This window comes from Lottia gigantea, assembly GCF_000327385.1.
Source record: "Lottia gigantea unplaced genomic scaffold LOTGIsca_17, whole genome shotgun sequence".
Lineage (NCBI taxonomy): Eukaryota > Metazoa > Mollusca > Gastropoda > Lottiidae > Lottia > Lottia gigantea.
Window position 1 is genome coordinate 1,228,233 of NW_008708133.1, and position 14,947 is coordinate 1,243,179.

Consider the following 14,947-nt stretch of genomic DNA (forward strand, 5'->3'; position numbering starts at 1 on the left):
TTACAAGAAATTTTCATGTAGGCATATAAAAAGGTTAAGAAGGTTATTTCAGTGCTATAAATATGTGAAAAGATGACTAAAATCTCTATAATTAAAGGAACAGGTAGACCATTTTTTGACCAAACCAGTCTAAGAAACTTATATGAGCTTATAAGTAACAGTGTTCACAGCTCACTATCGAAATTTGAGCCTTCAAATTCATGTGTGTCAAGAATTATCGTTTGAATGTTAAAATGACGACTTGTCAATTTTAGATACTCTGTGATATAGAGACAAGACAGATAGCAATAGTGAGTAAAATTCCTAGTATGAAGTATATTTAAAGGAATTATCTGATTTCCGTACATTTCTTGTACTTCTGAAGACTATTTCCATATATTCAAGACTAAAATCAACCTCCAAAATGGCACACCTGTCCCTTTAAAAGGGCAAAATATTATAGTCCTTGTTTGTGATACTTTCTGAATAATTCTGAAATGAAAAGTGATATCATTTTTCTGGGCCACCAGATATACAAGACAAGTTTTATTGCATAGGGAGATTATTGTCAAAAAACTTTTATATACGCGAAAACCCTGAAAATGAAAAGGAACTAAAGGTGAAAAAGTGGATGATTTTATGTAAAGTTAGTGTCAGTATGATACATTAGAAGGAAATAATGATTGAACGTCAATCATAGACAAGCGAATACACCTATTGTTTTTTTTTACATATTGTTAGATCAATGATCAATTTTAAACAACAAACTTTAATGATTGATTGTTATCTAATGTTCAGGCATGTTCTTTGTCTTAAATCACACTATTTTATATGATTTCTACTAGATTAGTAATGTTCATTCTACCTTATGGTAAGAAAATACTGCCCAGATTTATAATTACACAATGTTTTCATTTTTTAAATTAATATTTTCATTAATTATTGCTACATGATATGGTTTGGACTATCGTCTAACTCTTTAACAGGTTGGGAAAGTAAAATGCTCAAATTAAAGAAAGCAATTATAGATAAAAAAATAACGAGGTGTGTCAGTTACCTTTATCTGAAAGAGGGATTCCGTGCTAAAACGTGTGCAGACTTACAGAAATCTAATTCTTTAATACTGACCTAAGGATTTAAATGATTGATCTAATCAACATGAGCGGTCCCAATCTGCAAATTTGAGCAGATTCTGTATCGACTTTGACGATGAGATGTTGCTATTCGCCAGTGCCGTCATTTTGAGTTCCCGTTAATTTTACAGCAATTTCAAGCGTTTTTTTTATGTTGAACATAACCCGTCGGATGTTACTGTTAAGAACATGGTTAAACGTGTCTTGATACATGATATCTATCAAAAGTCCGTGACTAAGATGAGTAAATAGAGATATATGATTAATACAATAATTATCTTGAGGATAGGTATTATAAAGTAGCCTACATTCTCTTCGTCATAATACTCTAATTTTATCTAATATAGGACTAATATTTGGAAATTATAACAACCTTTCAAAATTACCTTCTTTTCTTAGTTTACTAAAGATGCGGTCTCACGAGCGGTCTAAAGGTGCGATCTCACGAGCGGTCTTGGTCGGAGATTTTTGTCTCCGACTCGAATCTTCAGTAAAATCTCGCATGTGCCCGTGCTTCCAGGACAAGATTATCGTTTCGCCGACAGGTTATCTAATATCAAATATCAGTTTGATAATAATTGTCTCCGATTATTTTATCGTCTGTAAGACAGGCGTCACACACTATATTCAATGCATGAACGATGTCAAATACACTCACATCGATGATCGAGTAATAATAGTATCTAGTCCGAAACATCTGCCTCTATTCCAGCCTCTGATTGATATTTTGACAGTTGTCGGCTGGAGAAGAGTTAGGAGTTACTAACTTGAAAATTCAACATAATAACTTGAAAATTCAAGTTACTAACTTGAAAATTCAAGTTACTAACTTGAAAATTCAAGTTACTAACTTGAAAATTCAAGATAATAACTTGAAAATTCAACATACTAACTTGAAAATTCAACATACTAACTTGAAAATTCAAGTTACTAAATTCAACATACTTACTTGAAAATTCAACATACTAACTTGAAAATTCAACATACTAGCTTGAAAATTCAAGATACTAACTTGGAAATTCAAATTCAAAAAATAGTTGATTTACAAAGTCTTGATTGAACAATTGTGTAAGAGCTAATGTAGCCTTTTCACAAACCATATGTTGATGCACTTTAGCCGAATCAAGACGTATTTTGGCTAAGCCAATAGAAAATACTTCATTGAAATCATCATAGGCATAGAAATTGTAGAATGTTTTAAATTAAGAGAAAGCAGTTACCCCATTATCATCGTACAATATAAAGTCAAATGAAAGAAAATAATTGGGAATTTTTGTTCAAATTGAACTTGAATTACATCAATTGTTTACCTCAATCAAATTAGGTTTTTCAAACGTGGATTTTCGTTCCTCAGTAACTAACTTAATGTGAACTACATTTCTTTAAGTATGTATTTCTTTGTATAATTCCCTCCTCCCCGAAGGAAAAAAAACATCAATAAAAATTTAATTGATTCATTCAATTGTCCACTATAGATCTGGTACAAGAATTTCATTCCTGGAAACTTTTTGTTTTGATAGGACGTCTTTCACGATCAGTATTAAGAGAGATCAAGATTTGATACCAACATGTTTCATTGTTTTAGATTGACCATGTATCCAATTGGCCACTGTCGGCAAAGTTTAAAAGATGTATTTGCGTGTCAAAACAAGTGGAGCGTTCTTGTTTAATCAAATTTGACCGGATGTTGTCGGCAAATAATTGAAGATTTCTAAACCTTTTCAAGTTTTCTGGTAGCCGAGAGGTGTAAGATTTATTAAAATTTTCATCGAGTTCATTGATCAGATTCATGCTTTTTTTCTGAGATCTGATAGGATAAACCCAACGATGTCACGTTTCGATCCAAAATTTCAATCGTTGCACTAATCGTTGAAGCATAAGCATAAAAGATGATGATAAAGATTGAATGAATAAAAAGGAAAGTCGTGGGTTGATATTGCTTGCACTAAAGTACCTAAACGTGTACTTAAAGTGTCAACGCTATGCCAATCTTACTATATTTATCGATGACTCTTGTTTTGCTTGACTCACGGGTTAAGTATTCTGCGGTTTCGATTTATAGAATAATTTTACCCAATAAAAAGTTCATATCTGACACGCCCTTAGATCCGAAAGGACCAAGGCCACCTAGTTTGTTTAGATGTCTAATGAAATTACAAAGCCCCAAAAGTGCTTGTCATCTGAGTTTGCATAGAGATATTTTAGTCTTTGTTTATTTATACAATGAAAACCAGTTAGAGAGGGTATAAATACCCCAAATATCCGCCCTAGTTCTATTAAACTTGAAGACCCTATCTTAATTATTAGACAGTTTTTACTCGGTAAGTATACTTAACTTTTAGACTTCTAACATAAATTGATAATTACATGATTAGGCAGATGAAAAATACAATTTCTATGAGCAATACAAATTATCATAGTGCATTTTTCTTTCATGTTTAGCATTATTTGCTCTTTGTATATACTTGATATGTTTTGTTTGAACTTTGAAAGCATTAATATTGAAGCTCCCGGTCCATAAAAATTTGTTAAAGCGATTTAAATGATTCAAAGCAGGTTTTATAGATTTTTTATAGATAGGTTTTTTGAGTCTGCATTCTTGAGAATATGATTTCAGCGTATCGCAGAAAAAACTGTGAATCAAACTCCTTTTTCCTCAGCACTGCGGTCACCTCTATTCGTAGGTCGTTGAGACTTGGTATACCATTATAGTTCATTGTATTTCAAAGTCTTTCCTTCTCTCCCCTCAAAATTCAAGAATGCTGGCTGTGGTACGGGAAGATGGAGACCACAAAAATATTAAATACTCAGAAACTTTAATAAATACTTTTTCTGCAACAACAGCAATGTTTCATGTTATATTTTTATATCATTTTGTCTGTTTTCAGATTCAACATGAATTCCTTTTTGTTTCTTGTGTGTGTGGTACCCATGGTATTTGCTGGTATGTTGGGCGAAGACAACATGGGCTCATGGGAGAAAAAAGAAGGGGGCATGATGAGCGAATATGAAAAATGGCAGATGAAAGACAAGAAAGATCAAATGATGTATCTACATAAATTCCAAGAGTTCCTCCTTTTCAAAGACAAGCTCCAGAAAATGAAAGAAATGGAACACAAGAAGAATGTTTTTGAAGAATTCATGAAATGGAAAATGAACAAGATGGGAGAAAAGAAGAGTGAAGAACAAGACGATGGCATGAAAAAGGAAGAATCCGGCGATTTTGGAGTTGTACTAAAAAAGATGGCATCCGACGCTCACAAAAACGCCATGATGATTACGCATGCCTTCCTTGCATTATGTAAATGCCAGAATGAAATGGGTATTGAGAAGATGTTTGATAATAAAGATGACAAGGGCAGTAAAGATAGCACGATGGGTGATATGTTTGAGGGTGATATGCCTGACTTCATGGGTAACATGACTGCCAAAGCCGAGTTCTTGAAAAATTTGTCTAAAGTAGAACAGAAAAAGATGTTCGGCTATGGTCTTGTTAAATCTATGTGTAATGGAGCTAAAACCTTCATTGTACATGCTAAAGAATTCGAAGAAACCTACATGAAAAACTAAGGTAGGTATTCCTTCTTATACACGTACGTTGGCTCTTGTCAACTTAAAATGTTCCCCCAGTATATTGTGCATACAATATGTAACACATGTTGTCTGTAAGGTCGACTGACTTTCACCTTGTGTCCCAATTCCTCATCGCATATGACATAGAATATCTTATCTAGTCTTTTTACAAGTTTAAAAGGTGATGAACGGAGGTGATGAAGTGATGATCACGTGATTTCATCTATTTTTTTTTCTTCCACATTTAATTTATGGCTATTTCTTTTAAGGACAACATTAAGGAAGCAGATTTTGGAGAACCTTCTGATGGTCAGTTTTTCTAAATAAAGTTGTTAACAACAATTGTTTTCATTGACCAAAACAAAAAGGGGGCAGGGTAATCACTAAATCTGTATTTTCCCTAATGATCAGCTAAGCTATGTTTTCAACTTTGCTTGCAGCGAAAAAGGCTTGGTACGTCCTTGGCGATGTAAAGCAATGTACAAAACATCTCAAAGAAACTGTCCAAATGTGACTATTATTGAGCTAAAACTTGCCAGTTGTTAGAGAAAGTACTTTGATATCAATTACAATATGGATAAGGATACGAAAACAAATCATCATTCAAAAACAGATTTAAAGATAATCGACTAGAGTATCATGACTTGATTCCATAGTCGAAAACAAGATCTTCACAGCCGATTTAGTGCCATGTCCCTTAGCACCGGTAGCATATTATATTGTTATGCGGTGCTTAAGGAACATGATTTAGTGCCCGCCATTATAAGATGCTCATGACTATTTTTTATCTAGAACAACAAATTTTCAATTTGTTTCAAAATGGTACATCCGATGAATCAAAATATTTTATTTGTCAGCTGACCATGCTCAATTTGAACCTTCTGAAAACATTTAAAAATAATAACAGCGTACTTGCCTGGATTGTCAATTAACACATACATTGGCCAAAGTCCTATTATGGGTGAGTTTAAAAAAAACTTGAAAGCTTGAACCAAATGGATGTTGTTGAATTGAAATGCAGTAAAGAGTCTGATTCGTGATCAAGTGTGAACAAAGGCGGAATACTATAAATAAGGTTTCTATTGTCGAGGACTTATTACGGTCTATTCTTTGTAGTAAAGGAATAATTCCTTCCAGATATACTCGTTGTGGTATCGAATTTTCGGTTTTCTTCGAACACGGAGTTGTTTGTATCCTACAAGTGTTGGTCGCCATGTAAGCTTCCACTTACTCCAAGGCCCGTAGCTACAAGGTAGGGCGGGGGAGAGGTTTGCCTCTTTAAAAATTCGGAAAAACGACAAATTTCATTATTGCAACTCGGGTATATTTATTACTTGCCCCTCCCAACAATCAAGTCAGGGCCTGCTTCCTACTTTAAGATCGAAAAATTTTGGAAAATGAAAGGCCCTGATAAATCGAATAATATACAGTAAATAGAAAATATTTGTTGGCTTATTTTTGGAAAACTTAATCTTAGTTCGATACGTAATGGAAAAGATACAATAACGGTTGGCATTTGGCAATGAGTATAGAGGATCCCCGTGTAAAGTATTACAGTAGTGTACCATAAATTATCTTTATCATTTTTATAGTATTTACAACATTATTATTAATTATTGCCTGAGATACTCAACGTTTTATATAGATAATCATTATCAATATTCGTCAGCTAGTGGTACTTCATTATCTGAAATTCAACAAAAAATATTTTATATAGTAATGAAGAAACGAGTAATGAATTGGCGCTGAGAGAAACTATTATCCAAAGATTGCTTGTGGTCTTTTTGTTCCAATCGTCAAAATGGCAGATCAAATTTTATCACGGGGTAACTCTTCTTAGTAAAAGTTTTACTATACAATAATATTCATCTGTCTCAATCATTTAGTGGTTTGGTTTTTTGTACACATACGACCAGAAAATAATAAGGCGACTAAATTTCTTCAAGGAGTTAGTCTATAATTCTGAAGATTTATAATTGATCAAGCAAATATTAAGGGGTGTATATTCCTTTAAACGACTGTTGTTGGAAACTTCTAAACTTCTTCTCCCGTGGATTTTATATCGGAAAACCTAGTCTTTTACATCAGATGGGCTCCTAACTTTAAAGATTATATTCAGTGATGCCCTTTTCATAGAAATAACATCTCAGTGAAATACTTTTATAGGAGAAAGTAACTTAAATCGTCCTAGATATTGACATTTTGACACTTGTATGTTGAAACGTATAGGAGAGTAAAATAATACATGTACCGGAATGTAGAAGAAAACAACACGAATAATTAAAGTGCTGAGTAATCGAGAGCACTTGAAAATGGGTGGTGTCTGTGATGAAATGATTGAAGGAAAGAATGGATGAGTAAATAATTGAATCAATTAAATACATTGTCAATATTGATATAGTATTAATGAATTAAACATGTAATGTAGGTTATACTAACATTAATTTTGATTGATTAAACTTCACATAGTTATCTTTCTAAATCTTTGTTCGAACTATTATGATACCGGACATGTGACTTTTGTGTAAAAGTGGTTCAAATGACGCGATGATCAAATTTTCGAAGATGTCAGAGAAACTAGTAAGTCAATCCATCTACCACAAAATAGAAATAATCTCCAAATTTAAGCATATAAGAAAACTTAAGGCGTACAATATTTTCAAAGAAGTAAATTTTAAAAAAAATAACTCAAATTAATAAAAGCTTCTGACTTTAACCTTTTAGATTAGGCCCTACATACCAATATAGCGTACCTCCATGCCAATTTTTGTGGAGAAATTATGTCAATCCTGAAGGAGCTGTGGAGGAGCTGTATCATAAACTGCTCATTATCAAAGTTTTCACCAAAATTCTTATTTCTAAAGTTTGAAAGGGTTCATCCGCGGTTGAATTTCACCATGGTTTGTCCATATCAATGGCATATCCGTTAGAGAAAAGTTTCTAGAGCGCATACAACAAAGACAATATCTCATATCATAACCGTCATAAATTATTCATTCTAGAGAGTTTTCGAGCAATTATAAACGGACCGACCGACATGGGTGATGACAATTTACGCTCAATATTTTCAGGTTGGCGTATAAAACGTGTGACGACTACGGGATTTCACATATCAGAAGGAATCATTATCATTTACACACAAACTGTAGAGTATGGAATGTTAATGTGAATATTTGAACAACAGTCCTAGGAGTTTAAGAAAATCAAAAGTATTTATATTCATCAACAATAAAAAAAAGTGCTTTACCTCTTCATGGTGTTGATACAGTCGTTGACATCATAGAGTCAGTAAAATATTGATCATAAAACTCTTTACTTTTGACCATATATGTTTTAGCTGCTTCACACATATTTCTTACCAAGTCATAACCAAACAACATTTTTCTTTGTTCTTCGGTAAGATTCTTCAGGAAAGCTAACTTAGCCGTTGTGTCAGAACCAAAATCGGGAATTTCGGGAAGTTTGGGTCTTTTGGTGTCTTCTTCCATGTCGTCTGAATGTTCAGCTTTTGCAACAAATTTTTTCAATAATTTAGAAGCACTGTCTCCCTCGCATTCACACATCTTTAGAAATGACAATGTGATCAACTTTCCTAAAACATGGGGATCTTGCTTATATAACATTTTCATGCCTTTTTTCAATTTGTCTTCCATCATCATAGCAGAATATTTATTTTTATCCCCTTTCATCATTTCACCATCATGGTCGTTGGCATCACCATCGTTGTCATCTCCATGTCCTCGACTCTTTCCAGAACCATGTCTTTGATCGCGATCCATCATTTCTCTACCACCTTTCATCATGTTGAATCTCCCAAAGAACCTGAAATAAGCTCTTCGTACTTCATCCTCTTTGCTGTTGCCACCAGTAGTCCACTTTGGATGCATTCGATAGCCATGCATATTTCCATGGTTGTACTCTTGTCGTCTTTGGTCTTTCCCATGTCTGAAACCATCCATCTCCCACTTATCAGTCCCTTCATCATCTTCATCTCGGTCACCTTTACCATGTCTGAAACCATCTTTTCTCCATTCACCTCTCTCTTCATCATCTTCATCTTGGTCACCTTTACCATGTCTGTAGCCATCTTTTCTCCATTTACCCCTTTCTTGATCATCTTCATCTCGGTCACCTCTACCATGTCTGTAGCCATCTTTCCTCCATTTTCCTCTTTCTTCATCATCACCATCCTCCATTGACCATTCTTTGTCCATCGTGTCCACGTCATCCCGATCCATCTTAGACCAAGGTTTTTGTCCATGACGTTTTCTCATACCTCTATCTCCTGACTCTGAATTATAATTTTCCCACCATTTTTTACCATGCATAGGACCACTCATTTTCCTTCTGTTATCATCGTGTCTTTTGGACCATTCACCCCATCTACTTCCATCTTCATGACTATCCATTCCATGTCCACTCCACTCGCCCCCTTTCACCATCATTATTTTACCACGTACCCGGAGGTGCCCAGTCTTTCCAGTGTCCATATCATCATGGCCTCCACGACGATCGCCATGTCCTATCACCGTAGGAAGCAAACAGATGAGAAATAATAACTGCATCTTCTGTAAAAGTAAAATTTTAGAAAGGAGACGGTCTGGTATGTTAGGTTATGTATAGTTGAAATCGATTTCAATACTGAAGAGTGATAGATAACTTTTCGGAATCACCACATTAGGCCTTTTTCTCCATTGGGATCCTTTACCAAATGTAAAGAGTTATTAAACTGTTGTGTTGTGTTGTGTTTCATTGTCATAACAAAAATGAAATATTTTGTATATTACATTTTCTGTGAAAATTATGCATTTTTCAATATCTAAAATTTATCGACTTGAAAAAAACCACTACCTCTTTAGACGGTTTGTCTATAGTGCGTTTTAATTATGGCTGGATATCTTAAACACAAAGCAAGTCTTTCTGAAAGGGTGGCCTGAACCTGTAATCAATCCGCCTGCATAATTTGAAACTCTTGCCATATATACTACGCGAGCAAACCCGTTTTGATGCAGTTAAGGACAGAAATTGTTTATCAGAATATGACCATCTTTTACTTGTTACATCAATCTGTGAGTATCCATAAATCCACAAACAAGATGATATTGACTAAGTCAAGGGCAGTAACTCTAAAACTGAATATATCATCAATTGACAAAGCATGCCAAGTGCAGATATATGTGAAAAGTAAAAAAAAAAGCACTCACCTCTGATTGATGGACTGCTGATGTGATAGAGATTGGATTTCATAAGCCTGGACAATGACTTTATATAGATATTTCATCTTGATATGTTGACAATCCAAATTGTCACTAAAATTAAAAATAAACATCCACATTTAGTTTTTATAGTACTCATTAAAATGGTTGAAATCGTTCATTAGAAAAACTATTGTCAATATACGACTGCCTATTGTTCGACATCTAGACACTATAAAACAATTCATTAAAACAATAACCTCCACCCTCTGACAATTACAGAAATGTTAATTACAAATTCGGTATCTTCAAAAAATAGATTTGATAAATCCGAAACCTGCTGACTTATCTTGACACTGATACCGATCACTCTGACACATACAGTTTATTTACCGGTACATGCTATAGCATAGGTGTTACTTTAAATGTCACGGGCAAACCATGGGAGGAATCATATAGGCTACCTTAGAGGGTAGAAAGTTTCCGTATAGCTGAATCTGCTGCAGATACTTTCACGGTAGACCGTTGGTGTAAAATACATTAAGATGGAGGTGTTTGAGCCATAGTATTTAAAGATTGAAGACTATTTTCAACACCATTCAAATAAGTTTGCCAGCTGGTTAATTTCTGTCTTGCCACTGTTGTTTACCAAAAGTACGATGAGTTGTCCAATTTATCAAAACTTTTTTCTGCATTTGGTCTATTGAGGCCGATACAGTTTTCGTTCTCAGAACATTGATAATAAATTCTTCTACATCATCTTCATCAATTTGCATTTCTTTCTGTATTGTACCAAAATCTATTTCTTTTCTATTTTCAACGGACTGCATAAAAGTTAAAACTCGCATTTTCTGTATGTTTTCTTCATGTTTCAAACCAAGGAAAGTGGTAACAAAGTCTGGATTATTTTTATAGAATTGTTGATATTGTGGTAATTTACCAGAAACAAATATTGTTAACAGATCATGTATAGACTCTCCCTCTAAAAATTTGACAGGTTTTAATGAGAGTAGATGATCCATTAAAAACATATTTTTATAAGCTAAACAAGTCACAATACATTTCTGAGCATCTTCTCTAGCTTGGGATGCATTATCTTCTGTATAGGTTCCTAATAATTCTATTAACACTTTAGTTGAATCTTGTGCCTTGGCTTGAACTAATGCATTATGTAATGTTCTTAACAATGTCTGTACTTTTTGTGAACTTATATCCCATTTAGCTATCCATACTTTAATCTCATCTAGATTTGTAGGGACCATGTGTAACATATCAGCCTGTCCTGCTAGTCTGACTAAACTTAAATATACAACATATCTTAATGGTGACGCTGCCTCTACACCATGAAATAAATTACACAACATCTTTAATCGTATGTTGATTCTTTTGTCATTTGAAGGAGCTTTGCCCACTTTCTCACAAAATAATGTGACAACACTTTCTGCTTCATTTGGTGGTAATAATAATACTAATGATATAATACCATTAAATACCATTTCAATTTCACCGTCATTGTTCAGTTCTTTCCAGCAAATGTCACTAGCTTCAATAATATTCTTCAGATCAACCAATAAACCAGCTTCTGCATTTTCACTAGATATTTCTGCTCCAGATGATTTCAAAAAGCTTCTTAACTCTGCAGTCTGATCTTGAACAGCAATATCAATTATTACAGGGATACTCATGCTGTCGGCTCCCAAAAATGGCGTAAAAAGGGAAACTGTAATGAAAGAATTTGATTGGTTAGACCGTTTGTATCAAGGCGTGCTTCTTTGAATCTTTAGTAGACGTACCAATCGTGGCAATTGAGCACCAAACAACAACAATAATTGGCTCAAGAGGTTTGCCACACTGGATCCTCGCTTAACGCTGGTGTTGGGTGGTGATGTGAACATAATATGCCTAAACAGAGAAAAGATTTATGCTAATACAAAATGTAGGCCTAAGTGTAAGGTTAAGAAAATTAGAAATGCTAATTATGAGTGATTTAAGTCTATCTTGAAATAGTATCATTTTTATACACCCACATGAAATGGGGGGCGTATATTGCTGTCACCCATGTCCGTCCGTCCACAATTGCTCGTAAACACTCTACAAGGCACAATTCTTGACTGATTTCGACGAAACTTGGTATGGTTGTTTGTAATCACCCAAGGATAAACCCTATTGAATATCAGAAGAATCGAAAAATAAGTATGAGCTTTTGCCCTTGTTCTTGAAAACGCGTTCTATTTTAGCTTGTAAACACTCTTGAAACGCTCGTAAGGCGCAATTCTTGACGGATTTTGATGAAACTTGGTGTGAATGTTTGCTATCTCCCAAGGATGAACCTTGTTTAAAATCAGAAAGATAAAAAAATAATTAGTATTAGTATTGCCCTTGATCTTGAAAACGCGTTAAACACTAGGAAAGTAAAATTCTTGATGGATTTTGACGGAACTTAGTGTGAATGTTTGTAATCACCTAAAGATGAACCCTATCAAAAATCAGAAAAATTGAAAAATATATAGTATGAGTTATTGCCCTTGTTCTCGAAAATGCGTTCAATTTTTAGCATGTAAACACTCTAGAAGGCACAATTCTTGACGAATTTTGGCGAAACTTGGTGTAAGTGTTTGTAAAGGCTGAACCCTATAGCGAAAATCAGAAATATTTAGTATGAGTTATTGCCCCTGTTAACATTCTAGAAGGCCCAATTCTTGACAGATGTTGATGAAACTTGGTAACATTATTCAGTATCGCCTCAAAAAGTTCAAAAGAAGTGTATATCTGAGGTTAAATATTTCATACTGGTAATTGTTACTGTACTGCCAAATATTTTTATTTAAAATCAAAGCTGCCAGTGGGCGTATATTATCTTGCCTGGCAAGCTATCTTTTTCATGTGTGATTGATCATTATGTGCATGCAAACCGTAAGCTATCTATGATAAAAACAATTATTTTCAGGATCTTTTCTACATCTCAAATAATCACAAAGCAATCGTTACTAATGTGGTTTTGCATCTCTCGATTGGCCAGTAGACCGAAAGATCTGTCTCTATTTCCAGCCTCTGATATTTGAACAGACGTCTGTTCGTAACCTAGATATATTTGGAAGGATGAATATTTTTGTAGTTCAGTTATACCACCATTTTCTCCCTACATAATTTATGTCACGTCTCCGGTTCCATCTAAGTTTTTTTTAATGAAACTGATCTCACATCGTAAAACTGCGTCCGCAGCCAAAAGTTCAAAGGTCACAGTCACATTATAGGATTCTAACAAAACAAAAGTAACTGTGATACCCAACACTTATTTACAGTCATCGTAAAGGTAATTTAAAATTATGTTAGAAAAGACGCATCTTCGGGGGTGTGGAAAATCCTCATTAAACAGGGCATATTTTTCTGACTCTACTCCAGTCGACAACTGTCAAAATATCTGTCAGAGGCTGGAGTAGGGGCAGATGTTACGGACTAGATTGATCAGTTGATCATTTCGAGTAACAAAAGGTTAATATAGCGGTCAGAGAGCGGTCAGAGCCGTACATAGAGAGAGTCTGGCCAACTTGTGATCTCGCCGCGCTGAACCATGATTGGCGCAGAGCGGTCACGTGATTGAAGGCCGCCATATTGTTACCCTTCCCGCGACGTTTAGGCGTAGGAGCCTGGGTATTCTTTACGTTGTTTAAGCCTAATTCCTGGTCTTGTCTGGCAACAGAATGCCTCGATGTGTGGCATAGAAATGCTCTGTCAAATCTGGAGAAGGTATAGTGATGCACAGGTTCCCTAAGGATAAAAGGAGACGCAGAGAATGGGAAGTAAAGGTCAAACGATCCGACTGGACTCCCCACGACAACTCTTTTCTATGCGATGTAAGTACATTCGATGATTTCAGGGGTTTTGCAAATCGTGTTATGTTCAGGTCTAAAAACTGGATATAATAGATATGAAAACTTTGTGAGAGGGTTTCTTTCCACGCACTGGCTATCTAAACCTAGGCCTAGACGAGGAGCATGCACCATGGCTTCTGAGACACTGTCAACAACATTTCTGATAGGCCTACACATAATCGATCGATTTATGTTTTTCTATAAATGTGAAATTCTAAGACTATTTACTTTTTTAGTATTTAGTATTATTTACTTCCAATCACCAAAACAAACAGTATAATTTAAAGGTGTGCACCATATTGGTGCTTGTACGGTGAGGCAAGGGGCCATGGCTCCTAACTCTAATATTTGTGCTGGTCCTGATTTTCAACCCAAAACCCCCCCACCACCACCCTTCTCCCTATCAATATCATTGATTTCCTAAATGCCTATCAGTATTACCCCACCCCCTTTAGAGATCAAATGAAACGCCACCATTGTTTATGTTATTTCATTATTGACATTCGCAGAAAAATATGGAAGGGCAATGTAGACTGTGGGTCTAGACTATAATGTGAACACTAAGCCTTTTGGGCCAGTCACTTGTGTAAATTTTGGTTTCTCTTCCAGAATCACTTCGACGACAGTCAAAGAGAAACAGATCGCCAGGACAACAGCCGACAGCTGAAGCAAAATGGTTTCAAAGCTGAAATGATGATTATTGAGTGGTGTGATATAACTTTCATGCCTTCATGACATAAAATAAATTGTGCTGATTGAAACTGAATAATGAGCCTTTTTCTGTTCAGGTCCACAAGTAAAAGAGATAGGGGTGGGGAGTGGGGTGGGGCGGCGCTTCCTTAAATTATTTTCGCCCCCCCCCCTACCCCTCCACTGCAAAATTCAAACAAGTTCTCAATCGAAGCTGAAATCAGTCTCTATCAGCTATTTCAGCCTCCGTGCAAATGCATTCGCCCCCCCCTTGGCACATTGGTCTGGTTACGGGCCTGTTTCTGTTGATAACGATTTATAGTACACATCTTGCTTTGAGCAATTTTCATGATGACTAAATTTCTTCGACAAAGATGGAGTTCAGTCCTTTATACTAACTTCACTATATTCTAAAGCTTCATGTAACAAAAATCATCGGTTATAGTTTATGCACCGTTTTGACAGTCGTCAGGCACACGGGCCTATTGATCAAAAACAATATGAA

General features: G+C 35.1%; 3 protein-coding genes across 3 annotated transcripts; 1 reads left to right on the forward strand and 2 right to left on the reverse strand.

Annotated features, from left to right (window-relative positions):
- Positions 1-928: 928 nt before the first annotated feature.
- On the forward strand, positions 929-5,025 carry LOTGIDRAFT_231066 (hypothetical protein; the record flags this gene model as incomplete). Its single annotated transcript, XM_009051646.1, has 3 exons — positions 929-1,023; positions 4,001-4,683; positions 4,955-5,025. The coding sequence occupies 2 exons, from the start codon at positions 929-931 to the stop codon at positions 4,680-4,682; spliced, it is 777 nt and encodes a 258-aa protein (XP_009049894.1). The 3' UTR covers position 4,683; positions 4,955-5,025.
- A 972-nt stretch (positions 5,026-5,997) lies between these two features.
- Positions 5,998-9,255, reverse strand: LOTGIDRAFT_231067 (hypothetical protein). Its single transcript, XM_009051647.1, has 2 exons — positions 7,933-9,255; positions 5,998-6,372 (listed from the first exon to the last, which is right to left on the reverse strand). The coding sequence occupies exon 1, from the start codon at positions 9,248-9,250 to the stop codon at positions 7,937-7,939; it is 1,314 nt and encodes a 437-aa protein (XP_009049895.1). The 5' UTR covers positions 9,251-9,255; the 3' UTR covers positions 5,998-6,372; positions 7,933-7,936.
- Positions 9,256-10,500: 1,245 nt separating this feature from the next.
- LOTGIDRAFT_158494 (hypothetical protein) lies at positions 10,501-11,565 on the reverse strand (the record flags this gene model as incomplete). The annotated part of the gene is made up of 1 exon (XM_009051648.1): positions 10,501-11,565. The coding sequence occupies one exon, from the start codon at positions 11,563-11,565 to the stop codon at positions 10,501-10,503; it is 1,065 nt and encodes a 354-aa protein (XP_009049896.1).
- Between the last annotated feature and the right edge of the window lie 3,382 nt (positions 11,566-14,947).

Bases quoted from the DNA above. Each gene is read 5' to 3' on its own strand.
- LOTGIDRAFT_231067 (XM_009051647.1), bottom strand. From the start codon at position 9,250: ATGCAGTTATTATTTCTCATCTGTTTGCTTCCTACGGTGATAGGACAT.